Source organism: Eschrichtius robustus, chromosome 10 (genome assembly GCF_028021215.1).
Source record: "Eschrichtius robustus isolate mEscRob2 chromosome 10, mEscRob2.pri, whole genome shotgun sequence".
Lineage (NCBI taxonomy): Eukaryota > Metazoa > Chordata > Mammalia > Artiodactyla > Eschrichtiidae > Eschrichtius > Eschrichtius robustus.
The window spans coordinates 113,565,281-113,592,949 of NC_090833.1; the positions used below are offsets into that span (position 1 = coordinate 113,565,281).

A 27,669-nucleotide genomic window follows, 5' to 3' on the forward strand; every position below is an offset into this window, starting at 1 on the left:
TCATATGCTCACAGAAAGTGGGAAATGGAAGGTACCATAAAGACCGTCAGTTAAACCTTTTATTTTACAAGGGAGAAAACTGAGGATTTATAGTACGGTTCTGTAGCCTGCACTTTGAGAAAACAGTGGTGGCTCACTGCTGAGCTGGTTCTCACTGACACTAAACATCAATCACAGTACACAGCAGACACTCAATAAATTATTACTGAATGCTGAGTAACTCCCAACAACCTACCGTCTACCCAAGTATCTTATCCTCTCACTCATTCATTTACTAACTCATTCATTCATTCAACAAATATTTACTGAGTGTCTGGCACTATCATTTTACTCCTAGAATTATAACCACTTAGAAACTCTATCCAAAGGATGGACATTTTGGCAATTTTCCATATCTGACTTTGTAGGAAACTGTTTATCTGATTCAAGTTTATAAGTGTCCAAGGAAGAATGGTCTCAAGCCAAGTTAATAGAACATAGACTAAGGGGGTACAAGAAGGAAGGCTCTGAGTCCCAGAGGGGATGTGTGGTTCGTTTATACTCAGGCTGTGGGCTGCAGCCTTTTTGAGTAATACTGTTATTTTAGACTCTCTCATCTCTCATTCCACTCCTTCTACTACTCACTGAGACAACGGGCTAACAGCCTAATGTTGTCTTCTTTCCAGTTTCAGCTCCACTACTTACCAGCTGGGTGATCTTGGCCAAGCTGCCTAATCTTTTGGGGCCTCAGTTCCCCCATCTGAAAAATTACCTCATGAAAGAATGTTGCTTGGGTCAAATAAGCCCACATTTTTGAAATGTTTGGCACACTTGGCAATGACATTATTATTACTACTGTCAATACTGTTATTGTTATCGTTACCGACCAACCAGAGGCTTGTACCTGGGAAGCTTCGACAGTCACTCGGGATCTACAAAGAACACACGTTGGCACACTTAATCAATCTTTCCATCTTTCTCGGTTTGATAAGTAGGTTGTTTCCAACAAATCACAAAATTATCGTTGTGATCTGGACTATGATTCCATTTACTGTCAGTCCAATGCCTCTTTTAGACTGCCAGGAAACCAAAGGCCTTATTTTCAAGTTCCCTCCCTTCTTGGCCTCTTTTCCTGCCAAAATTTATTTTCATGTTAACATTTATTCTAAATATTCCATGGGCTCCTAAAACTGGACAGTTTTCCTAGCTTCAGTTCTCTCTGGAGGTCCATTTTTTCTGACTTTATTTCTATGATATTTAAAGATCAGGTTCATCACAAGATAAAGACTGTAGTGTCTACGAAATGTAATCAACTATTTACCAGTAGGTTTAGCTCCAAGCCTCAGGATTTACTGACTTCTTTAAATTTGCTAAAAGTCACCAAACAATTCAAAGAAATTTCTCCGTTCTGCTTTCTCCTCACTCTCCAGAAGAAGTCAGGTTGTTGGCCACTGACTGCATTTGGTATTTAAAAGGCCAAGTCTTGGGACTTCCCTGGCGGTCCAGTGGTTAAGAATCCACTTTCCAACGCAGAGGACGCAGGTTCGATCCCTGGTCGGGGAACTAAGATCCCACATGCCGGGGGGGCAACTAAGCCCGCGTGCTGCAACTACTGAGCCCGTGCACCACAACTAGGGAACCCAAGTGCCGCAACTACAGAGCCCACGTGCTCTGGAGCCCGTGTGCCACAACTAGAGAGAAGCCCACACGCCACAACAAAAGATCCCATGTGCCACAGCTAAGACCCAACATAGCCAATAAATAAATATTTTTAAAAATAAAAATAATAAAATAAAAGGCCAAGCCTTATACTAGAAGATCAATACATCTAAAATAAAAACATGGGTTTGGGGATAACCTTTATTGTTAGGGGGTGGAGGAGGTCAAGCTAACAAAAGTTTGTTTCTAGCATTCCATGTCTTAGCTAGGGATTATGCAGAGGTTAATATCAGTAGCAGATTCCTGTTGAAATGAGTTATCTGTTCTTTTAAAGTCTCTCAACAGCCACCAAAGAAAAGGAAGGTTAAACCTTTATCTATCTATTAGGCTATTGTTCATAGGTGCCAATGATGCCAATAGAATAATATTGTCTTGTTATGCCTAAGTGCATTTAAGCAGTGGGTGTTCCTTGAGCCGTACTTTAAAACATGAAATACTTTAAACGTTGACTGCTATTGTATCAAACGATTTCACTATTAGATTACTACCATTATTGTGAAACAAACTGAATAAAACGTTCGTATGTTCAAAACAAAAAACAACAAACAAGAAACACAACAAAAAAAAATAAAGATCAGGCGCGTCAGGGTGCTCACGACCGCTACGTGCCAATGCTGTGAACAAGTCCCAGGCCCCCAGTGTGACTTACTGTCCATGCCCAGGTAAGGGAGGTCACGTGTTTGCTCTTCTGACGAAAAGTTTCTGAGCAAGAAGATCCCCGCCACGAGCCCCGCTGCAGCCACGGCTGCCCGTCTGGCATCCTGCCAGTTCCCACGTGCGTCCTAATTCCAGTACGAGGGCCTCTGGGAAGCAGGTCCCTTCCTACAGCTGCAGCAGCACCAGCTTGACATCGTAGGTGGCAGCCCCTTGGTGATTATAATTCTGTCTCAAGGGCTTCCCTGGAGGCTCCTTGGTGGAGTTAAGTTCTCCTAAGTGTCACTGCAATGGCAGAAAGCTAACTAAGTTTGGGTAATAAAGGTTATCTTCTGCAACCCAGATGCAAAAACCATTCTCAGCACAAATGTTTCAGGTTCAGAGGAAACCTTAAGGGAAACTTTAAATAGTTTTCATCAAAAAGAATATCCTTGTACTGAGTTCAAAAAGAATTAAGTTAATAAAACAGGTTAACTGTTTCTTTTTAACGGATGGAAGATTTTAAAGACATTCTAAAAGGTGATTTTGTCTGTAGCTCATTATTACTGCAACACACATACTGTGAATTAGTTTTCCATTAGCATCATTGTTTTGAAACTCCTTTTGTTAAGGATACTCACATAAAACAGGTCCTCCTTCTCTCCTGGGAGGGGCCTGCGAAGGTTGAAACCAGCTGCTGCTTCTCTCCAAACCCTACCCTCAGCGACTCCAAAGGGATTTAAGCCTGAAGGAAACAGGAGAAACGGGTCAATTAGGAAACACAGAAGCAGCAGATTCTAAATCAGGGCACATGCGTGAGCTCTCAGGTGGAAATCAGGGGAAGAGTTTATGTGTGTTCTCATTTTTTTCACAAGCTTACGATGTCCAATGTGTACAATTATTTATACCTAAGACATCTCCTGAGACTTCTTCTGATTGGAAGGATTTTGTTGTTGTTATCATTTGTTTGCTTGTTTTTTAGGAAATACTAATCAGCTCGCTTTTCAAATTTAATGCCCATACTTTTAACATAGTTGCTTAAGTTCTATATCATGAATTGGCTCTGTCATTAATTTGGGGGCATTTTTCTATTTGTAATAAACGTGATTGGACGTAAGAGTGATAACATATACCTATATAAATAAGACACACACATATATAGTAAGTATCATATAAAAACATAGCAGGAACTATTTCCTGGAAATCTGGACAGTATATTTGAACAGCCTTACCCACCTCACATGAGACGTTTACTCTGGGAAGCTCCAGAGCTTGTCTCAAAGAGACACATGGTCTCCAGAGCAACATAAACCAGGGCTCAACAAGAAGTCTCAGTAACAGGCCATCAGGAAAAAACAAAATAAAACGAAATGCCTTAAGTTTCCATGTACAAGAAAACAAATACTGGTTTCAGATTTTTAAAAATTTGAGCCCCAAATTAAAAGTCTCAAGGGCAGAGGGCAGGACTTCCCTGGTGGTCCAGTGGTTAAGACTCTGCGTTCCCAATGCAGGGGGCCTGGGCTCGATCCCTGGTCAGGGAACTAGTTCCACGCATGCCACAACTAAAGATCCCACATGCCGCAACTAAAGATCCCATATGCCGCAACTGAAAGATCCCGCACGCCGCAACAAAGATCCCGCACGCGGCAACTAAGACCTAGCGCAGCCAAATAAATAAATAAATAAATATTGCAATATTAGGAAAAAAAAGTCTCAAGGGCAACCTCTCTAATTGCAGGCCTTGGTTTGCAACTCAACTGCTTCCCAAATGGGCAACTCTGTGCCATGGATATCAGGTTGAATAGTTACAGACGTTTCTAGTTTAACAGTGTTCAATAATTCTCCCTAGACATGATGGGAGTCCAGCCAGTGATGAGTAAACGTTTGAGACATAACAAAGGACTAGAAAGCCCAGATGCAAATGTGCTTTTGAGGGGAAATCTTTCCTGAGTGACTAGGAACATGATCCGGAGGCAATGGACAGTTACACCCTGAAGCAGGCCTGCAAGAAACACAGCGCCAGGCCTACCGTATGGATTTGGATATTGCTGACTATAAAAGGGAACCAACTGGGGCTTCCCTGGTGGCGCAGTGGTTGAGAAGCTGCCTGCCAATGCAGGGGACATGGGTTCGAGCCCTGGTCTGGGAAGATCCCACGTGCCGCGGAGCAACTAGGCCCGTGAGCCACAATTACTGAGCCTGCGCGTCTGGAGCCTGTGCTCCGCAACAAGAGAGGCCGCGATAGTGAGAGGCCCGCGCACCGCGATGAAGAGCGGCCCCCGCTTGCCACAACTAGGGAAAGCCCTCGCACAGAAACGAAGACCCGACACAGCCATAAATAAATAAATTAATTAATTAATTAAAAAAAAAAAAGAAGTTATAAAGTAGATAATATTTAAAAAAAAAGGAACCAACTATTTTGAACAACTATGGATTAAATACAAGGAAACAAAATGAGCACTGTAATCAGGGAAATAAAGAAGCGTTAGATGCACAGGGAAATAAGAGGAAGAGGAAAGTCAGTATGTGTTGGCACTGCACTTCTGGGCGAGGTCAGCGCTGGGTAATCGAGATGGACGCTCTTCAGGTGGACTGAGGCCTGAACAGTTTCCACTTTCTTCCTCATACTCACGTATTTCTACACATTTAAGTCGTACAAATAAATTAACCATCTCTGTGGCATAAGCTTTCTGTAGTAAGCATCACAGGGAACGTATTTATAAATACGCCAAGGGAATGTGCAGCCAACTGCACACACGTCTCGCATCTGTTTCTTGGATCCCATGCCACTTGCTCCAGCCTCCATGAAGTGGAGCTTGGAGATTCGAGCTCTCTCAGGCCGCTGACCGAGTCTAGTTTTGCAGGTCTTCACTTGGCTGTGTGTTCCTCCGTCCCGGGGTGTGTACACATGGCTTCCCTAGAACAGCTGTCAGCAGGTCCTTCCATGCACCTCCCTTCCGGAAACGCCTTCCTTTGACTTCCACGCCAACCCCCTGAATTCTTCTACCACTCCCATTCTCTGCTCACCCCTGAATGCCAGTGGCCCCTGTGATTCTGACCTCAGCCCAGTTCCCTTCTCGCTCGGAGTCCATTCCCGGCACGTGGGGAAGCGCGTGGGCACTAGACCCAGAACCTGCAGGCTGCAGGCTGCGTGTGTGCAATCCTGCGCAGGTTCCCTGACATCTCTGACGTGTCCCCTCTTATAAAGTGGGGCCAATACGCGACCGACTTCATGGGGTCATAAGGAAGAGCGAATGCGTTCAGACATGTGAAGTGCCCGGCACCCAGAGTACAGGCTCAGCTTCTTTAACTGGGACAGCCATGGCTTCAACTATCATTTAGTTGAGTAACTCGATCACTTACTTAGTTGATGGTTAGTTGACTAGCGGATAAACTCTGATTTTCTAGCTCATATTTCTTTTCCGAGCTCCAAGTCCATTTAGCCAACCGCCTACTAAACATCCCCAGTTACACCCAGGGCTCCTTCAATTAATTCCACGTTCACAGACTAACCATTCTCCTCTCCCCACTCCTGCTCCACCCAAAACTGCTCTCCTTTTTTATTCTTTTTCCGAGATGAGTAACGGCATCATCCAGCCAAGGGTCCAAACCTTCGAAAGTTAATAGAATCTCCCCTTTTCTCAACTACCTGTACCCTAAACATAAAAATCCTACTGCAGAGACTTCCCTGACAGTCCAGTGCTTAAGACTCTGCGCTTCCAATACAGGGGGCACAGGTTCAATCCCTGGTCAGGGAACGAAGATCCCACGTGCTGTGCGGCGCAGACAAAAAAAAAAAAAAAAAGAAAAGAAAATCCAACTGGTCACCACATCTTTTCAGTTTTGCTTCCTGACCATCTTCTCTTCTGGGTTACCCTCCTCCCTGCCTCTAGACTCTTCCCTCCCACACCGTCCTCCTTTGACACTGCAGTCAGCGGGTTCATCCTTTCTAATGGTTTTCATCATCTTTCCGTTGACCTTCAGGATAAATCCACAGTTTTTAGCACAGCATGTGAGGTACTTCATCAACTTGCCTCTTTCTCTTCCTCTGTTTTATCTCCTCCCACCCTCAGTTCCAGCCACATGAAACCACTGTAATCCCCAAAGTTATCACCTCTCCTTCACCGCCATGCCCTTGTTAATACAACCAGGATCACACCCTGTTCTCCATCTAGATAATCTTGCTCTGTTATAATCTTTCTAACTCCTGGGACTCTGCTCCAGATGGAATTAAAACAACACCTAAAGGATAGTTAACAGATGCTACAACTCCAGTTCAGTTTGCTCAAAACAGAGTGAAATTCCTTTCGTGCCTTTATTTCTGAGGCACAGAAGAGATTTATTTCTTAGTCGTTTTATTTTTTGCTTTCCAGTGACAGATAATGACTCTTTGCGTGAGGAGCTGGTGAGGTGGGATAGACCTTCTACCAATATGTCAAAATAAGAGATCTAGATGGTGAGGAAAACTTGGTGAAAACTCACAAAGAAACTGTGAAAGGGGAAGAGGTGCAAAGCCAGCCACTCTCCGGAATCACAGGAGCCGTTCTTCCTGCTCCTCCTCCCCCCTCCCTCCCTCTCCTCTGCTTTCTCTGTCCTTATCTCTCTGCTCTCTTTGTCCTCATCTCTCTGTCTCTGTCACTCTCTCACACACACACACACACACACACACACACACACAACTTCTCTTAAGGGAAGAAGAGCTCTGTGTTCTCTTTAAATCCCTCAGGTCCTACATTTTATTGCTCTAACAGTCCGCCTCCCTGAGGTTCCTGCCCAGACCAGCTATTTCCTTCGGTAGAGAAGCTGTTGGTTCACTCTCGCCTGGCTTGGAAGCGTCTGGGGGGCAGGTCTCACAGCCCCATCTCTCGCCCCCACCTCCTCTCCCCGGTCCTGGCGGGCGGGCGACAAGGCAGACAAAGGTCCGTTTGTAACCTCCTTCCAGCACCTCCTCTCTTCTCCTTTTGCCCAAACTCACCCAGCGAGTTGGAGCATTTCAGAAGATTCCTCTGTCAAGAAGACCAAAGGAAAGGAGAAGAAAAAGGGTATGGACTTTTTTTCCTTAAAAATCATTGTATGTCATTGATTCTACTGCAAACTACTGCTATAGATTAGAGCAGAAGTGTATTTGTGTCTTGGGTCAGAAGAGAAGGACAGAGAGGCAGAGAGAGTCTCTGAGGAGGTGATGTGTGCACTTTGAGAAAGAGGATGCTTTCCCAGGTTAGAGGAAAAGAATCAGATGAAAAGAGAACAGAAAATGTACATTCCTTAACGGGAAAGGCATTTAACTGGGGACTTAAAAGGAGGCAGCTCCCTCACTGCTGCTCCTTGTTAAAGCCCCCGTCTGCCCTGAATCTGGCTCCACCATTCCACCTCTCAGGACTACGCGAGGCTGATGAAGTACACAAGTTCCTTTTCAATGCAGTAGCTGTATCTCTGTATTCCTACTTTATGTAAAGTTTAATGGCAACGTCTAAGAAAGTGAATGTCTTCTGCTTTTAAAAATCCTGATTCCTTCTAGAAAAATGGTATCGATGACCTTAACTGCCAAGCAGAAATAGACACAGATGTAGAGGACAAATGTATGGATAGCAAGGGGGAAAGGGGTGGGGTGGGAGGAGTTGGGAGATTGGGATTGACACGTATACAACTATCGATACTATGTATAAAATAGACAACTGATGGGAATATACTGCATAGCACAGGGAACTCTACTTAATGCACTGTAATGTCCTAAATGGGAGGGAAACCCAAAAGGGAGGGGATATATGTATCTGTATGGCTGATTCATTTTGCTGTGCAGTAGAAGCTAATACAACATTGTAAAGCAACTATACTCCAATAAAAATTTTTTTAAATCCTGATTCCTAAAAGGTATAAATGTGTGAGACAAAGAGGGAATTCATGGAATTCATCCTTGGTGTCCCCACCGTGGAACACAACACAGTGTCTGTACTGCTGTGATACAGGGAACTTTTTTTCCCTTTGGGGCTTATAAAAATTCCTCTTTAAAATTCCTTGACTTAGTTACATAGACCGTGTAAAGCTCTCCCAAACGCTGGTCCTTTTATCCAGTGATGATGATTTCTCATGGCCAGGGAAATAGTTAACATGATGCAAGCCTGCGTACTCATATCATTCTCTGAGGTGCTTGAAGGCAGACCACCTTCAGGGAGGAAGTGGACTTTGTTTTTCCACTGATGAAGGTCTCTTGGGTACTGGGGCTGATCGTGTCTATTTTAAAGATGTTTGGAAGGCTTATCCACCTTCTACTACCACTTCTTTTCCTTTAACCTACACTTTGAGAAGTTTCACTCCAGCCCTCAGTCATTCTAATACAAAACTCTTCTGGTACAGAGAGTGGGAATTTTAACAATAATAGTGATTTTCAACCACCAGGAAAGATGAATGGAAAAACACCACAACTGGACGGCAGTTTTAATCTCTTCCAACTATAATTTTGATATTTTAAATGCCAAGTTCTGAGCTGGAATTTTCATTTGTTTGTGCAGCCTTTGCTTCCTTCTGGCTGTGTTATGAAAGGAATCTGAAAATGGGCTGCCCTTTCTGTCTAACTCATCAACTCTGTTTCATCCCACTGCTCTTAATACCAGTTTCCAGAACTGGCATCAGCTGTTTGCATGAGCATTGCTGCATAAAGCCCTCAACGCTTTCACGACATAGCTCTTGTTTTGGCCATTAAATGAGACACTTTTTAAGTCTCCACTTAACTCCAACCATTCAAAAGCCTGCCGGTGCCAAATACCCTCACACAACCAAAATTTGCAATGCCCTACCCATATGATGGTGACAATGATTTGTTGCTTAATTGGAAACATCTTGTTCATAGTTCTGTATCCTCTGCAGTGATCTATTAAAAATAATGCCACTATTGGGATATGAACGGTATCTTACAATATTAATTATATAAAATTGAATCCAAAAAAACCAATTGGTAACTATCTAAAGATCTCTTGTTATTCCTTCAGATATTCAGTTTTTAGCCTTGTTTTCTGTTGTAATTTGGATGTACTTCAGGAGGAATTTTAAATGCATGTACTTCAACAGAAAGAGGGGGAAAAAATAGAGCAATTTGCTTAGAATTGGTCAAAGTCATTTCACTCTTGTTGGCGCTTGAAAAATATATGATCTTGATGGATTGCGAAGGATGAAGGTCGGTGTCTTTTAATGAAAAAACAAACCAATGTATCATGAACATACTGGTTCAGGCATCTCCCCACTTGCCAAATAATAGTTAAAGCTATTTATCTGCACTTAAGTAAAGGAAGAAGAGAAGACTTCAGTTCAGTTCAAACATGTAATTTATAAAGTGTTAAAAAAAAAAAAAAAAAAAAACTACCAGGGAGTGCTCGCCAGGTGTGGAACTTTCCATCCCGGTACGTGACTGAGGTGGACAAGAGACATCATTCTGTGCTCTGGCCGGGACACAGCCAGGAAAGGCGCATGGTGTGGCAACATACCCACTTACTTCTCCAGCAATTTACTTGTTCCTTCCTTCAGCAAACGCTTTCTGAATGCTTCCTGTGAGCCCAGCCTGGAAGCAGGCCCCTGAGAGATGCAGGAGGAGGGGAAGGTACCCTGCTTGCCTTCTCGGTGCTGGCATCTCTTCCTCCAGTCCCCGTACATGGGCTGGCCCTGGTCTCCATCCCTCCCCTCTTCTCTTCCCTCTCTGCACTCACTACCCTGCGGTCCCACAGCTATAAATACTATCGATAAATATCCCCATGACTCTCGAATTCATACTTCTGGCCCTGATTTCCAGACTCACATTCAACTGCCTACTCAGAATCTTCATTTCATGTCTGATAGGCATCTCAGATTAACTTGTCCAAATTCTTTTTTGGTTGTTTGTTTAAATTTTTTTTGGAGTATAGATGCTTTACAATGTTGTGTTAGTTTCTACTGTACAGCAAAGTGAATCAGCTATACATATACATATATCCACTCTTTTTTGGATTTCCTTCCCATTTAGGTCACCACAGAGCACTGAATAGAGTTCCCTGTGCTATACAGTAGGTTCTCATTAGTTATCTGCTTTATGCATATTATCAACGCAAATCAGCCAAGAATGTTGAGGCCAAAAGGAAAAAAGTAAAATATATATGCAGCAATATATATATTTATTTTATTTCGTACCTGTATGAGATGATATATGTACACTAAACTTATTGTGATAATAACTTCATGATGTATGTAAATCAAATCATTATGCTATATACCTTAAACTTATACCGTGCTATTTGTCAATTATATCTCAATAAAACTGGAAGGAAAAAAAATTAACTTGTCCAAAAGTTTACCCTTAGACCCCCACCCCCGCTAGATCGACTCCTTGCAATTCATCCTCAGCTCATGTCAGTAAATGTCAGTACCATTCAGGTCTGAAACCTAAGAGTCATCCTGGATTCTTTCCCTCACCTCATTCTTCAATCAACTTCAACTTCTTTCTCCGACATACCTCTCCCCCGCCAGCTCCCGCAAACATAAATGTTAGAGTTTCCCACTGTCCCTGGCCATCTCAATTTCTCCTTCTTAACACCTTCGCCAGTGCACATCAAAAAGAAGCACACAAAATGTTAACAACAGCCCTCTCCATGCTGACACTCCAGTTGAATTTTATTCTATCTGTGCTTTTCTGTATTTTCCATGTTTAAACTATTACTTTTTTTTAGAAAAATTATTGATATTTTTCTAAAAAAAAAATATCCAACTAGGATTACAGTTCTCATTAGAACCATCCGATGGAAAGAAAGCATAAGACATTAATAGTCATGAAGTGAGCTTAAGAACAAACTACACTTAAATGCAGGAAATATAAGAAAGGTAATACGAGGCCAAATTGTCTAAATGCATGACTTTGTCCAAAGGCCACAAGGAATAGACAAAATTAAGATAGATTACCAAAAATAAGAACATGATTACATAGTAAAAAAAAACTCTGAAGATCAAAGCTCTAAAAGATAAGAAATATGCCAAAGACCTAAAATAACAGAAAAATTCTATCGCATTAGGGCAAAAAGATTAAAAAGAGCTTACAGCTCCCTTCCCAACTCCTCCCCATACACCCCACCTTCTGATAGAGAGGAATTTGGTGAGAGGGGTTAGAGAAAAGCCAGGTGATGTTTGTTGTTGAATCTTCTGATAAAGGTACACATACATAGAAACATATATTTTTAAGTCACGTATGAGCTAGTAGGCCAGAATAAATGCTAGTTTTGACAAAAAGCAAGCAAACAAACAAAAGAAATTGGGAAGTACATTTTAAAGTCAAACTATTTAGAAAAAATTAAATACAATTAAATTAAAACAGTAGTGCCTGATGACATGCAAATTTAAGGATTTGGTAGCTCACTAACCTCTTCCAGGCATAAATAGTTCTCTGCAACTAGATATTGAGTTTAGTAATCTGAGAAACTCCTCCTTCCCTGGCTGTAAGCATCTAAAGATTAGGATATATTATTTATTCTTTCACTAACGTGCCAGGCACTGTTTAGGGTACTTGGATACATATCAGACAAAATCCTGCCTTCCTGGAGCTTACATTCAAGTTTGGGGAGACACAATAAGAATATTTTATAATAATTTAGAGGTTTATAAATGCCATGGAAAACTAGAGCAAGTAAGGCAGACTGAGAATCTGAAAGAGGAGATGGAATTTTTTTTAATTTAAAAAATTTTTAAATTGAAGTATAGTTGATTTACAATGTTGTGTTAGTTTCTGGTGTATAGCACATATATATTCTTTTTCAGAGTCTTTTCCATTATAGGTTATTCTAAGATATTGAATATAATTTCCTGTGCTATATGGTCTTTGTTGTTTATCTATTTTATATATTGTAGTATATATCTGTTAATTCCAAACTCCTAATTTGTCCCTCCCCCTGACCTTTCCCCTTTGAAAATCATAAGTTTGCTTTCTGTGTCTGTAAGTCTGTTTCTGTTTTGTAAATAAGTTCACTTGTATCATTTTTTTAGATTCCACATATAAGTGATATCCTATGACATTTGGCCTTCTCTGTCTGACTTACCTCACTTAGTATGATAATCCCTAGGTCTATCCATGTTGCTGCAAACGTCTTTATTTCATTCTTTTTTATGGCTGAGTAATATTCCATTGTATATCTGTGCCACACCTTCTTTATCCATTCCTCTGTCGATGGACACTTAGGTTGCTCCCATGTCTTGGCTGTTGTGAACAGTGCTGCAGTGAACATAGGGGTGCAGGTAAGGGGAGACAGAATTTTAAATAGCACAGTGGGGTAGGTGTTATTGAGGAGCAAAGGCTTGAAGAAGGTGAGGTAGTTAGATATGCAGATATTTGGAGGAAGAGCTTTCCGAGCAGAGGAAATAACCAGTGCAAAGGCCCTGAGGCAAGAATGCATCTGGCATTTTTGAGGAACAGCTGGAACAGAAAAAAGAAGGGGAAGAATAGATGATTTCAGAGAGGTGATGGGGAGCCAGATTGCATATGGAGGTCACTGCAATGACTTTAGCTTTGACTCAAAGAAAGTGGAGTTGTCGGAAGAGGATGGGTTTAGTTATTGATATTTTCCTTAATTCCTTTGGTATTCCTGGCACTCTGGACAGTGCCTGGCATAAATGAAACACTAAGAAACATTTGTTAAGTGAAACTAAGTAAAAGCAGCTTGCTCCTGTTCTCCTCTCTCTCATGTGATTGCTGAATAGCTCATCAGTGACCTGCACATTAGCACTATTCTCTCACTTCCCCACCTTCCCAGCAATGGCTGCTCTTCTCCTGAAAATCCTTGCTGGGTTGATGCTGGTCTGTGCAGAGGAAATACAAGAAGATCTGGGCCTGAAGATTAGAGAGCGACTCTGGGCTACATTTCAGCAGCCTATTTCTTCGAGGACAAAGTTTACAAGCACCATTGTGGAAGTAGGAAGGGCAGCCTAAATGAATGGCTCCTGTGCAACCATACTGGGTCTTATTTGTTGAATTCTGGGACAAATAGCTACTTACCCTAAGAGATGCACATCAGAGGAACCATATTTCAATTTGGGGAAGGGAGAGTAGAAGAAGGGAGAAACATAATTCTGAGAATTCGGCTTGTGTTAAAATCAACAGAGTATCACACAGCTCATTTTCAGAATCTGTAAGATTTGGGTATCTGTCCTTCATATTCCTCCCAAAATAGCTACAAATAGTGAGAGTGATATAGAAAGCTTTACTTCTGCCCAAGATGCAGTAACAAGAACCAGCTCTGCCCGCTCCCTTGAAACAACAACAAAAAACAGCCAAAATATATGGAACAATCTTTGTCAAAACACTGGATTTCAAGCAAGGAAGAACACTGATTCTTGGGAGATGGGAAGCAAGTGAGGTAAGCCCTACAATTTCCCCCAGTCTACTGCCTTGAGGGAACCCAGATAGAGTCCAGCCAACTCCCCGAGTTGTAGAAATGGGGCTGAGAGTCAGGGAGACCAAGGCAGCTGGAGACCACAGAACAGAGTGCCTGAGAGAAGAGAGATACACAGAGGCAGAACCCTGGAGTCTGCAGAGGGCCCCACTCAAGTATTTGGCAGAAAACTGATTACTGTATGCAAATGAGGGAACTAGGGAAGGGGGGAGGGGAGGAGGAATATCTGAAAGGATTAGAGAACAGAGTGCCTGGTACTCAAAAGGCCAGGAATAATCACAGAGAAGGAATGGCCTCAGTAGTGAGGAATAATTAGCCCTAGACTGAGAACAGATCTGGAACCACCTAACAAATCATAAAAGCAAGACTTGCAAGGATCAAACTGCTTCCGACTAACTTAGTTGCATCCCAAAACAAAGCACAAGAATACTTATAAGAATATAAAAATACTCAGCATCCAATAAGGCAAAATTATAAATTTCTGACATCCAGTCAAAGATTACCAGGCATACAAAGAAGCAGGAAAACATAACTCATAATTAGAATAATCAATCAGTCGAGACCAACCCAGAACTGATACATGCTAGAATTTAAAAGTAACATTAAAACAGATATATCCTTAAGGTGCTGAAAGAAAAAAACTGCCAACCTATCATACTATAACTTGTTATACTATAACCTTTGTTCAAAAACAAAGGTGAAATAAAGACATTTTCAGACATACAAAAGCTGAAAGAATTCATCACCAGCCAACCTACATGATAAGAATAGTAAAGGATATCCTTCAGGTATAGGGAAAATTATATCAAATGGAAATATGGATTTACACAAAGGAACAAAAAGCACTGGAAATAGAAACTGCATGGATAAACGTGTAATATTTTTTCTTGTTATTTAAATCCCTGAAGTTTAACTGACTGTTTAAACAAAATAATATACTTGGGGTTTATAGCATATACATAAAAAAATGTATAACAATAATAGCATAAAGGATGGGAGGAGAGAAATGTTAATATATTATTGTAAAGTTCTTATACTAATGTAAAGCATCATAATATCGTTTGAAGAAAGACAATGATAAGTAAAAATAGATAACATAAACCCTAAATCAATCACCAAAATAGCACAATGAAGAATTACAGCTTATCAGCCAACAGAAGAAGTAAAGTGAAATTATAAAAAAATTTCAGTTAATCCAAAAGAGCACATAAAAAGAGGGAAAAAGAAACAAAGAACAGATGGACCAAATAGAGAACAAATTATGACAGATTTAAATCTAACCATGTCAATAATCACATTAAATGTGAATGATCTAAACACTCCCCTTAAAAGGCAGAGGTAAGTCAGTTTAGATAAAAAAGCAAGACCAACCTATAGACTGCCTGTCTATAAGAAACACATTTGAAATATAAAGCCACAAAAAGTAAAAATAAAAGCATGGAAAAATATGTTCAGAGGTCAGAAGATCCAATATTATTACGATGCTAATACTCTCCAAATTAATCTATAGATTTAATGCAATCTCAACCAAAGTTCCAGCAGGCTTTTTCTGTAGAAACTGACAAGCTGATAACAAAATTCATAATAGACTGCAAAAAACCTAGAATTGCCAAAACAACTTTGTAAAAGAAGAACAAAGGTTTGAGGATAATTCTACCCAATTCCAAGAATTACTATAAAGCATCAGTAATCAAAACTGTAGTACTGGCATAAAAATAAACAAATAGAACAATGGAAAAGAACAGAGTCCAGAAACAGGCCCACACCTATATTAAAAAGTGATATTTGACAAAGATACAAAGGCAATTCAATGGAGAAACAACAGTCTTCTCAACTTATAGTGCTAAAACTATTGGACAACCATAGTTGAAAAAACAACCTAAAAAAGAATTTCAATCCATATGCACTATATACAAAAAACAAAAAAAAACTAATATGGACCACAAAACTAAATTTGAAACATAAAACTAAAAAACTTTAGAAGAAAACATAGAAGAAACACTTTGTGACCTTGGGTAAGGCAATAATTTCTTAGCTATGACACCAAAAGCACATTCCATTAAAAAAATTGAGAAATTAGACTTCATTAATTTTAAGAACTTATGCTTCTTTTAAAATCACTGTTAAGAAAGTGAAAAGGAAAGCCATGCATGAAGAGTAAATGTTTGCAAAACCTATTTATTAGGGCTTCGTCTCACTAGAAGACCAAGCCCTAATAAATAATATCTCTATTAGATATTACTATAACTTGTGTCCGGAATATATAAAGAACCCTCACAACTCAAGAACACAAGCCCAATTTTTTAAAATGGGAAATGATTTGAACAGACAGTTCACCAAAGAAGATACACAGATGAACATAAGCATATGAAAGAGGCTCAATACCATTAATCATTAAGGAAATGCAACATAAAACGACCATGAGACAGCTATTAGAATGGCAAAAAATAAAAAAGACTGACCATACCAAGTGTTGGAGAGGACATGGACAAACTGGACTGCTGGTGGAAATTTTAAATAGTACAACCACTTTGGAAAAACAATTTAGCAATTCCTTAAAATGTAAAACATACACCTACCAGCTATTCTACTCCTATGTGAATACTGAGAAAAATCTCCACAAGGTTCTGGCAGGTGATGGGAAAGGAACCCTCCTGAAATATGTCAGAGCATTCTGTTCTTCTTAACAAGGCCTGCCCTTGGGAGAAACCAGTGAACCAGAGCCTAATCAGCTGGAGTATTACCAGAGCCCGACCAATCTGGGGGAAGGGAAATACCCAATTCCAGCCCACCTAGCCATCCTGTCCCACCTAAGGGGAGAGGAAAGAACTGAGACACATTTGTGAAGTTCGCAGCCCGGAAGCACAGTCTCACTAAAAGACGAAGCCCTAATTATAGGACCATGGAATGCTTCCTCTCCCTTCATATCTCACCACCACATTACCAAAGGCCTAGTTACAGAAGTTCCTTTTACCTGGTACATAGTATCTGGCTATCAAGAAAAATTTACAAGTCATACCAAAGACAAATAGATAAAGCAAGCATGAGAACCAGACATGGAAGTGATGTTGGAATTATGAGACCAGGAACTTAAAACAACTGTGATTAAAGATGATGGATTGGAGTCGGGGGGATGCCCAGTGCCACTTAAAATGCATACCATTACCAACAAGGTAGAACAAACTTACAAGCATTTTCCTGATACTAGATGGGGATTAGAAAGGGATATACTATTTAAATGTATGTAGCATGCAAAATATTAAATGTAAATTAATGATACTATACCTATTACAGTAAAATTTTAAAATGCGTAAAAAAAACCCCAGTGATTAATACGTTAAGGGGTCTAATGGATAAACTGGACAGCATGAAAGAACAGATGCGCAATGCCAGCAGAGAAATGGAAATCCTAAGAAAGAACCAAAAATAAATAGCAGAGATAAAAAGAACACTGTTGGGCTTTCCTGGTGATGCAGTGGTTAACAATCCACCTGCCAATGCAGGGGACATCGGTTCGAGCCCTGGTCCGGGAAGATCCCACATGCCACAGAGCAACTAAGCCCGTGTGCCACAACTACTGAGCCTGCGCTCTTGAGCCCGTGAGCCACAACTACTGAAGCCCATGTGCCACAACTACTGAAGCCTGCATGCCTAGAGCCTGTGCTCCACAACAAGAGAAGCCACCGCAATGAGAAGCCCTCGCACCGCAACGAAGAATAGCCCCCGTTCACTGCAACTAGAGAAAGCCCGCGTGCAGCAACGGAAGACCCAACGCAGCCAATCAATCAATCAATCAATCAATAAATCAATAAAATAAAATAAAAAAGAATAGCTCAACCCCTAGGGTAAAAATAAAAAAAAAAAGAACACTGTAACAGAAATGAAGAATGCCTTTGGTGGGCTTATTAGTAGACTGGACACAGCTGAGGAAAGAATCTCTGAGCTTGAGGATTGGTCAACAGAATTCTTGAAAACTGAAAGTCTAAGAGAACAAACATTGAAAAAAAAACAGGAACAGAACCTCCAAGGGCTGTGGGACAACTACAGAGGTGTAACACACGCATAACAAGAACACCAGAAGGAGAAGAAAGAGAGGAAGGAACAGAAAAAATACTTGAAACAATAATGACTGATAATTTACTTAAATTAATGTCAGAAACCAAACCACAGACCCAGGAAATTCAGAGAACATCAAGTAGACCGTATGTCAAAAATCTACACATGGGCAGATAATTTTCAAACTACAGAAAAACAAAGATAAAGAAAAGGTCCTTAGAAGATGCCAGAGGGGGAAAAATCACCTTACCTACAGAGGAACAAAGAAAAAAATTACATCCAACTTCTCAGAAACCGTGCAAACAAGAAGAGAGTGGAGTGCAATAAAGTGTTGAAAAAAAAGTTACCAACCTAGAATTCTGTACTCTGCAAAATTATCCTTCAAAAGTAAAGGAGAAATAAAGACTTTCTCAGACAAACAAAAATTAAGAGAATTCATAGCCAGTAAACCAGCTTGTGAAAAATGTTACAAGTTCTTTCAAGAGAAGGAAAATAATATAGGTTAGGAACTTGGATCTACATAAAGTAAAAGCACTGAATTAGAATAAGAGAAGGTAAAATAAAAACTTTTGTTCTTAATTGATCTAAGAGGTAGCGGTTTGTTCAAAATAATAGCAACAATATATTCAACTATCTATGTTATGTATGTACATAGATATAGATAAAGATATATATATGTATAGATATATATGCTTATTAATGGCAGCAATGATACAAGGAATGAGAGGAAGGAAGTAGAATTATTTTATTATAAGGTACTCACATTACTGTACTGTGAAGTGTTACAATATTATTTGAAAGCAGAGTTGGGTTAGTTATAAATGAATACTGCAAACACTATGGCAACCACTGAAAAAGTAAAAAAGAAAAAGTATAACTAATACGTTAAGAAAGGGGAGAAAATGGAACCATAGGAAATGCTCAATTGAAACCAGAAAAGGAGGCAGAGAAAGAGTGGAAGAGAAAAATAGGAACAATAGCAATGAACAGAAAACAATAATAAGCATAGTAGAGCCTAATCTAACTATATCAATATCAATGTTGAATGTCAATGATCTAAATGCACCAATTACAAGACAGAGATTGTCAGCATGGATCAAAAAGCATGACCCAACTATATGTTGTCTCACTTTAAATATAAATACACATATAGATCAAATGTAAATGGACGGAGAAAAATACATCATGCTAACAATAACCGAAAGAAAGCAGGAGTAGCTATATTAATTTTAGACAGCGCAAACATCAAAGTAAGAAAAGTTATCAGGGATAAAGAAGGGTACTACATAATGATAAAGGGGTCAATTCTCCAAGAATACATAACAATTCTTAACGGATACTTGCCTAACAACAGTGTATCAGGTTACATGAGCTAAAAACCAATACAACTGCAAAGAAAAGTAGATGAATCCACTATCATAGCTGGAGGTTTCAACACCCCTCCCTCAGAAATGGAGAGATCCAGCAGGCAGAAAATCAGAAAGGACAGAGTTGGACTCAACAACACCACCAATCAACTTGATATAATAGATATCTGTAGATCACTTCACCCAACAACAGTAGAATACACGTCTTTCTCAAGCTCACATGCAACATTCACTTAGATAGACAACATTCTGGGCCATAAGACACATCTTACCTAATTTAAAAGAAGTCACACAAGGTCTGCTCTCAGACCACGGTGGAATTAAACTAGAAATCAATAACAGAAAGATAACTGGAAAAAAGAAAAACATGTGGAGATTAAACACATTTCTAAATAACACATGGGTCAAAGAAGAAATCTTGAGAAATTTTAAAATATTTTGAATTTAATGAAAATGAAAACACAACTTACCAAATTTGCAGGATGCAGCAAAAGCAGTGCATAGAGGGAAAGTTATGAAGGCAAGGAATGCATATATTAGAAAAGAAGAGAGATCTAAAATCAATCATCTAAGTTTCTACCTTAGGAAACTAGAAAAAGAGCAAATTAAATTTGCTCCAAAGTAACAGAAGAAAAGAAATAGTAAGAATTAGAGCAGAAATCAATAAAATTGAAAACAGGAAATCAACACAGAAAATCAATGAAACCATAAGATGGTTCTTTGAAAAGATCTATAAAACTAATAAGCCTCTAGCCAGGCTAACTAAGAAAAAAAAAGGAGAGGACACAAAATTACTAATATCTGAAATGAAAGAGAGGACATCACTACAGATCACATGGGAAGTTAAAGGATAATAAAGGAAAAGCCCACAGATTTGATAACCTAGATGAAATGAACCAATTCCTTGAAAGACACAATCTGCCAAAATTCACAGAAGAAGAAATAGATGATGTGAGTAGATCTGTATCTACTAAAGAAATTGAATCAGTAATTAATAACCTCCCAAAACAGAAATCACCAGGCCCAGATGGGTTCCCTGGTGAATTCTATCAAACATTTAGGGAACAAAGTATATCAAATCTCTACAATCTCTTTCAAAGGATAGAAGCATAGGGAATACTTCCTAACTCATTCTATGAGGCCAGCATTACCCTAATACCCAAACCAGCCAAAGACATCACAAGAAAAGAAAACTACAGACCAATATCTCTCATGAACATAGATGCAAAAATCCTCAACAAATTATTAGCAAATTGAATCCAAACAAGTATAAAAAGAATGATACACCAAAATCAAGCGGGATTTATCCCAGGTATGCAAGGCTGGTTCAACATTTGAAAGTCAATTAATGTAATCCATCACACTGACAGATTAAAAAAGAAAAATCACATGATCATATCAAAAGATGCAGGAGAAACATTTGATAAAATTTAAACTCAAGCATGATAAAAACTCTCAGTAAACTAAAAATCGAGGGGAATGTTCTCAACTTGATAAAGACTGTCTAAAGAAACCTTCAGGTAACATTATACTTACTGGTGAGAAACTTGAAGCTTTCCCGCTAACATCAGGTACAAGGTAAGGATGTTGACTCTCACAACTCCTTTTCAACATCATACTGGAAGTCCCTGCTAATGCAATACGGGAAGAAAAGGAAATAAAAAGTATACAGAGTGGGAAGGAAGACATAATGCTGTCTTTGTTTGCAGATGACAGGCTGTTTGTGTAGAAAATACAAAAGAATCAACAAAAAACTACTGGAACTAAATCATAGCAAAGTTGTAGGGTAGAAGGTTAATATATAAAAGTCAACTACTTTCCTATCTACTAAAAATGAGTAAGTGGAGTTTGAAATTAAAAACACAATATCGTTTACATTAGCACCCTCCCAAAACGAAATACTTAGGTATAAATCTAACAAAATATATACAACGAGATCTATATGAGGAAAAACTACAGAACTGTTGAACATAACCAAAGAACTAAATAAGTGGAAAGATACTCCATATTCCATGTTCATGGAGATAGGAAGACTCAATATCGTCAAGATGTCAGTTCTTCTCAACTTGGTATACAGATTCAATACAATCCCAATAAAAATCCCAGAAAGTTATTTTGTGGACATTGATAAACTGATTCTAAAGTTTATATGGAGAGGCAAAAGACCCAGAATAGCCGACACAATATTGAAAGAAAAGAACACAGTTGAAGGACTGACACTATCTGACTTTAAGACTAACAATAAAGCTACAGTAATCAACACAGTGTGGTATTGGTGAAAGAATAGACAAATAGGTCAATGGAACAGAATAGAGAGCTCAGAAATAGAATTCTATAAATATAGTTAACTGATCTTTAACAAAAGAGCAAAAGCAATACAATGTGAAAGACAGTCTCTTCAACAAATGGTGCTGGAACAACCAGACATCCACATGCCCCAATATGAATATAAACACAGGCTTTACACCCTTCACAAGAAATTAACTCAAAATGGATCATAGACCTAAAAGTAAAGTGCAAAACTCTAAAACTTCTAGAAGATAACATACGATAAAATCTATGGGTTTGGTGATGCCTTTTCAGACACAATACCAAAGACATGATAGATGAAAAAATAATTAATAAGCTGGACTTCATTAAAATTAAAAACACCTGCTCTTTGAAAGAAAATATTAAGAGAATTAGAAGATAAGCCACAGACTTGGAGAAAATATGTGCAAAAGGCACATCTGCTGAATGACTGTTATCCAAACTGTACAAAGAACTCTTAAAATTCAACAATAAGAAAACAAACAACCTGACTTTACAAATGGGCCAAAGACTTTAACAGATACTTCACCAAAGAAGATATACAGATGGCAAATAAGCATATGAAAAGATGCTCCACATCATATGTCATCAGGAAATGCAGATTAAAACAATGAGAGACCATTACACACCTAGTAGAATGGCCAAAATCCACAACACTGACAACACCAAAAGCTGGTGAGAATATGGCGTAACAGGAACTCTCATTCATTGCTGGTGGGAATGCAAAATTATCCAGCCACTTTGGAAGACAGTTTGACGGTTTCTGACAAAACTGAACATAATCTTAGCATACAATCCAGCAATCATGCTCCTCTGTATTCATCCACAGAGGTTAAAAACATGTCCGCATAAAAACCTGCACAAGGGCACTTATAGCAGCTTTCTTCGTAATTGTCAAAACTTGGAAGCCACCAAGATGTCCTTCAGTAGATGAATGGATAAATAAACTGTGGTACATCCAGACAATGGAATATTATCCAGTGCTAAAAAAGAAAGATAGCTCTATCAAGCCATGAAAAGACATGGAGGAACTTTCAAAGCATATTACTGAATGAAAGAAGCCAATATGAAAAGCTGACATACTGTGTGATTCCATCTATAGGACATTATGGAAAAGGTGAAACTATGAAGACAATAAGAAGGACCAGCGGTTGCTGTGGGGCTGGGGGTTGGTGGGGAGAGATGAATAGGCAGAGTGCAGAGGATTTTTAGGGCAGTGAAAATACCATGTGTGATATTTAAATGATGGGTATAAGCCATTACACATTTGTCCAACCCATAGAATGTACAACACAAGGCATGAAACCGAAGGCCAACTATGGACTTAGGGTGATTCGGATGTGTCAATGTAGGGTCATCCTTGGTAAAATGTACCATGTGGTGACGGATGTTGATAACATGGGAGACTGTGCATGTGTGGGGCAGGGGGTACACGGGAATCTGCAGCTTCTTTTCCATTTTATTGTAAGTCAAACTGCTCTAAAATAACTAAGTTTCTTTTTTTTAACCCATTATCTTACCTAAAATAACTGACCTTTGAGGTGCACCTAATCACAGAAAACTTCATAGTAAAATTTCCTTTCAACAATATTGTTTTCTTTCATTCATACATATCTGTCTTCCTCCCTTTTTAATACTCCAGAGGTAGGAAAGACACTTCAGCACCTGCCAACAAGATGAAATCTGAATGGCTGTGGAGTCTGATTCTGGTTCCTCCAACTATTTTGCTAGTCTTCCTTTACTACAAGAGCCTCCATTTTCTTCATGTTTAATATGGAAGCCAGAAAAACCTGATTCAATAGATAATGCATATTCCATAGTTGTACACAGATACGATACTTAAAGTGTTATCTCCTGAAAGAGGAATTAGACTTGCGGTATGACCCCAAGGGTTCAAACTAGAACTGGTGGGTGGAAGCCACAGAAAAATATTTTCCAGTAAGGGAAACGTTAGAACTGTATCAGTGGAATATATGGATTTAGTCAACAATGAGTTCCCCATCATGGTAGGTGTTCAAGAACAGGGTAAATGCCTCTTATGGCGAATTCAAGCCTCTGTTTTCAACTGAGGCTAAGATGTACCCCATGTGGGAGAAGAGTTCACAATTACTAAAAATATGCAACAAAAATCGGTCCCCAAAATAATTCTGAAAGCTTTAAAAACTTAACTATATATCTATAGAATATAATCTGTCAATGTCAGGATAACTGGGCTTTTTGTTTCTGTCAGGGTTGGACCCAGATTCTTGGACAATGTTGTTAGGATATGCAAGGTCAAGAATCACTGTACACAATGATGCTATTTGTTCCGAAATTTACTTGAGTTTATCACCTTAAAAAGCAGTTTTTCTCTACTGAATATACTGAAAAAAAATGACTTTGGGTCCTTGAAAACACAGATTCTGGCTCTTCCCGCTATCTCCCTTCCACCTCCCTCACATAACTCTCATTCAATATTTCTTTGTGGAGCTCAGGGATGTCATTTTTACCAAATATTCTAAGTGATTTTTATTGTAGGTGGTCATAAAACTAAACTTTGAGAGACATTCAAAGAGAACAGAAAAAATCAATGCCCACTCTTGCTATTCAAGAGTTTATGAGAATGCTGCAGAACTTTATGTTCAGATGAATTCCATCTTTAAACCAAACAAACAAACATACAAACACTGACACATTTTGGTCTTTCTTCTATCTCAGGGCCAAAAGCCAAAATGAAATTTATAGTACTTGCTGTCACCGTTGGACTAACTTTGCTGCTAGGAGCCCAAGCCATGCCTGCAAATCGCCTCTCTTGCTACAGAAAGATACTGAAAGATCGCGACTGTCACAATCTTCCAGAAGGAGTAGCTGACCTGACAAAGATGGATGTAAACGTCCAGGATCACTTCTGGGATGGGAAGGGATGTGAGATGATCTGTTACTGCAACTTCAGTGAATTGCTCTGCTGCCCAAAGTAAGGAAATGCAATGACAAAACGTATTGCTGTGAAGTGTATGTACAACAACTCTTTCTTAAGACACCTTCATAATGAGTGTGCTAAAATTAATCACCCTTTTCAGTAAAACCCTGTTCAAGTCTCAGCTATTTTTTAGGATCATCACCATTATGTACCGAAATGAATGTTTTCATTTAAGAGACAGAGTTTGGCAGATTTTAGTAAAACTAAATGAGATACAGGAAATTAATAACACTCCAATCTATTAAATTCTAAATTTCCTATCTGATTTTTAACCACACAAAAAAACATCTTCTGGTAGCTGAAGTCACCTTCAAGGCTGACATCTTAAACTAATTTGAAAACTAATAAAAGGCTTTAGATAAAAGATCCCAGTGAACAGATCAAGTAACTGGATGGAAAAGTTTGGTAATGGTGAAAGAAAAACTTTCTAGCTCTATGTATGAGTTAACCAGAAATTAACTGAATAGAGATTGTCCACTGACTTGGAAAGTAGATGTATTTTAAGTATAATACAAAGGTAGATAAATAAATAAATATTTATAGCTCTTGATTTTAAAATAATCTTCTCCTGGTTATTGAGGAAGCTCAAATACTATGATCTTGGCTACTTCATATTGAAATCAGCTTTTTCAAATTACTTTCAACATATCATCATATTTTTCATTTTTCTAAGAAATCTGTGACCTAGAAAGGGCAGATATAACCATCTTATCAAAGAAAGGTGTAGAGAGGTAAAATGACCACCATCCCACATAACTAGCTAATATCAGCACTGAGACTAGAACACAGGTCTTCTGATTTGGCCTGGGTATTTTTTCTACCAAGCCAGTTGGTTCTTAAGTATGGTTCCCAGAACAGCAGCTTCAACATTACCTGAGGTCTTGTTAAAAACGTAGTTCATCCCTGGGCCCCAGACCAAACCAACTGAATCAGAAACAATGGAGAGAAAGCACAGCAATTATGGCTTAAAACCTCCAAGTGATTCTGATGCATAATAAAATTTGAGAATCACTTGATTAAACAATGATATCAAGAACTCAAGTTAACTGATTCCATAAAATGATTTAACTTTTCCTACATAAATGAAACGCCATCTAATATTAAAATATCATGTTAACTTTTTTGTAAGACTTGAAACTAATTTATTGAAATGTACTTACTTTATGATATAATTTTGTGATTATCCACTGTTAATGGATGAGCTAGAAGTATGGATATATGAAAATAATTTCTGTCTGATCTTGGGTTACAGTTGTCCCAGTAGCAACAAATATCTAAGTATATTTCTTTTTTTTTTTTTTTTGCCTATAAACACAAATTTTATTTTGCCATTCTATTTTTTCAATTGCATTGAATATAATTAAATACAGCACTGTATAAGTTTAAGGTGTACAGCACAATGAGTTGACATACATATACAGCTGACCCTTGAACAACACACGTTTGAATTGCATGGGTCCACTTATCCGCAAATTTCTTTCACTAAACGTAATACATACCACAGTACTATCCCATCTATGGTTGGTTGAATCCTCGGATGTTGAACCACAGATATAGAGGGCTGACTGTAAAGTTATGCACGGATTTTCCACCGCACAGAGGCTCAGCACCCCTTACCGCTGCATTGTTCAAGGGTCAACTGTATTGTGAAATGACTACCATAATAAGTTAACACGAATCACCTCATATAGCTACACATTTTTTTTTCCTTGTGATATCCTGTAGGATCTATTCTTAGCAACTTTCAAATATACCATACAACAGTGTTAGCTACAGTCATCATGTTGTACATTGCATGCTAAGTATATTTCTAATGAGCCATAATCATAATACTACCTTGCACATATACACAATTTTATATTATACTGTGCATTTTTATTATACATCACCTTATGTGATCTTTCCAACAAGAGTGGATAGAGTTGGGTAGCTCAAAATTTCACCTTTCCCTATAAAACCTAGAAATTTACTTATTGACTTCCCAACAAATTTTTAATCTTCTGTTTCTTAGCTGTAGATTTAAACTTCATGGCCTATCCTCACCCATATCAGAGAAATGAATATTTTGGTATGCTTGTAAGGTTTTGAAATCACCCAATCTTTCCTTTTCTTTATAGACAAATGACAGCATAATGTCCATGGCAGATGGGGGAAAGTAGAAGAATTGATTACCTTCTTGGTCTTTGCTGCTCTTGTGGCAAAAGTCCTCCCACTCACTCTCTTTGTACTTTATTCACCTAAAAAGAATAGTCATATCTGAAATCCTGGAAATCACCGTCCATTTCTTGCTCAGAAAAGTCTAACATATATCTTAACTTTCAGCTGGATTTAATTCATTCATGTTCTGCTCTCTTTCAGAGATGTCTTCTTTGGACCAAAGATCTCTTTCGTGATTCCTTGCAACAATCACTGAGAATCATCCTGTATTCCAGACAACACCATTCTTAATTCCCCACAAACCACACTATAACAGTGTAGCTGTATTTCTGGTTTCTATGTAGTGCAATAAAGCACAGATTCTATAAATTCTTACTTGCCTAAGTAAACTTGTGTTAAATTAGCAGTAATAAAAATTCCATTCAATTTTTCTCTGTGGAAACTGTTTAAAATTTTTGACTAGAAAATTTTCATCTACAAGGTGTTCACTGTGCTCAGTAAAAGAATTCTGTCCCTCAGAGGAAGAGCCATAACCCTGGCTCAAAGATGGAGAATATTTTCAGTTCTTGACAGTTCTGTTCTTGACAGATCATGTATACTTAATGAAAAGAACCAGAGATAAATTGAGGTTCTTGGAAGGGAAACTAGAAGTTTTCTAGTAAGAGGGGGAAAAGGGAGCCAATATTTGAATATATATTACGTATGCCAAGTACTTTAAGCACATCTGCATTTTGCTCTCTTAATAAACCACAAAACCATCAAGATAAGTATTCTTAAACCCACTTTTCAGATGCTAACTCAAGTTTAAGGTATTTGCTAAAAATCAAGACAGACTTTGAAGAGAGTTCCAGTTCCAAAACACTCACATAGTTGTATCCTTAAAACTATGCTACATACCCCTGACGTGTCCATTTTTCTTGGGACTAACAAAACACATTAAAAGAAACATGTAATGGATGAGAATTTAAAGTCACATGAATTTTAAAGGTAAATAAAACGGATGCCTTCAAAGATATTTTCTGGGTGTTAGAGGCAGTTTTGGACTATGCTCCACACCTTTGGAGGTGTGCGCTGACGAGTAGCCAGCAGAATT

General features: G+C 38.8%; 1 protein-coding gene across 1 annotated transcript; it reads left to right on the forward strand.

Annotated features, from left to right (window-relative positions):
- Nucleotides 1-6,914: 6,914 nt before the first annotated feature.
- Nucleotides 6,915-27,008, forward strand: SCRG1 (stimulator of chondrogenesis 1). Its single transcript, XM_068553261.1, has 3 exons — nucleotides 6,915-7,373; nucleotides 24,158-24,413; nucleotides 26,778-27,008. Exons 2-3 carry the CDS (start codon nucleotides 24,172-24,174, stop codon nucleotides 26,830-26,832), a joined length of 297 nt encoding a protein of 98 aa, XP_068409362.1. The 5' UTR covers nucleotides 6,915-7,373; nucleotides 24,158-24,171; the 3' UTR covers nucleotides 26,833-27,008.
- Nucleotides 27,009-27,669: the final 661 nt, after the last annotated feature.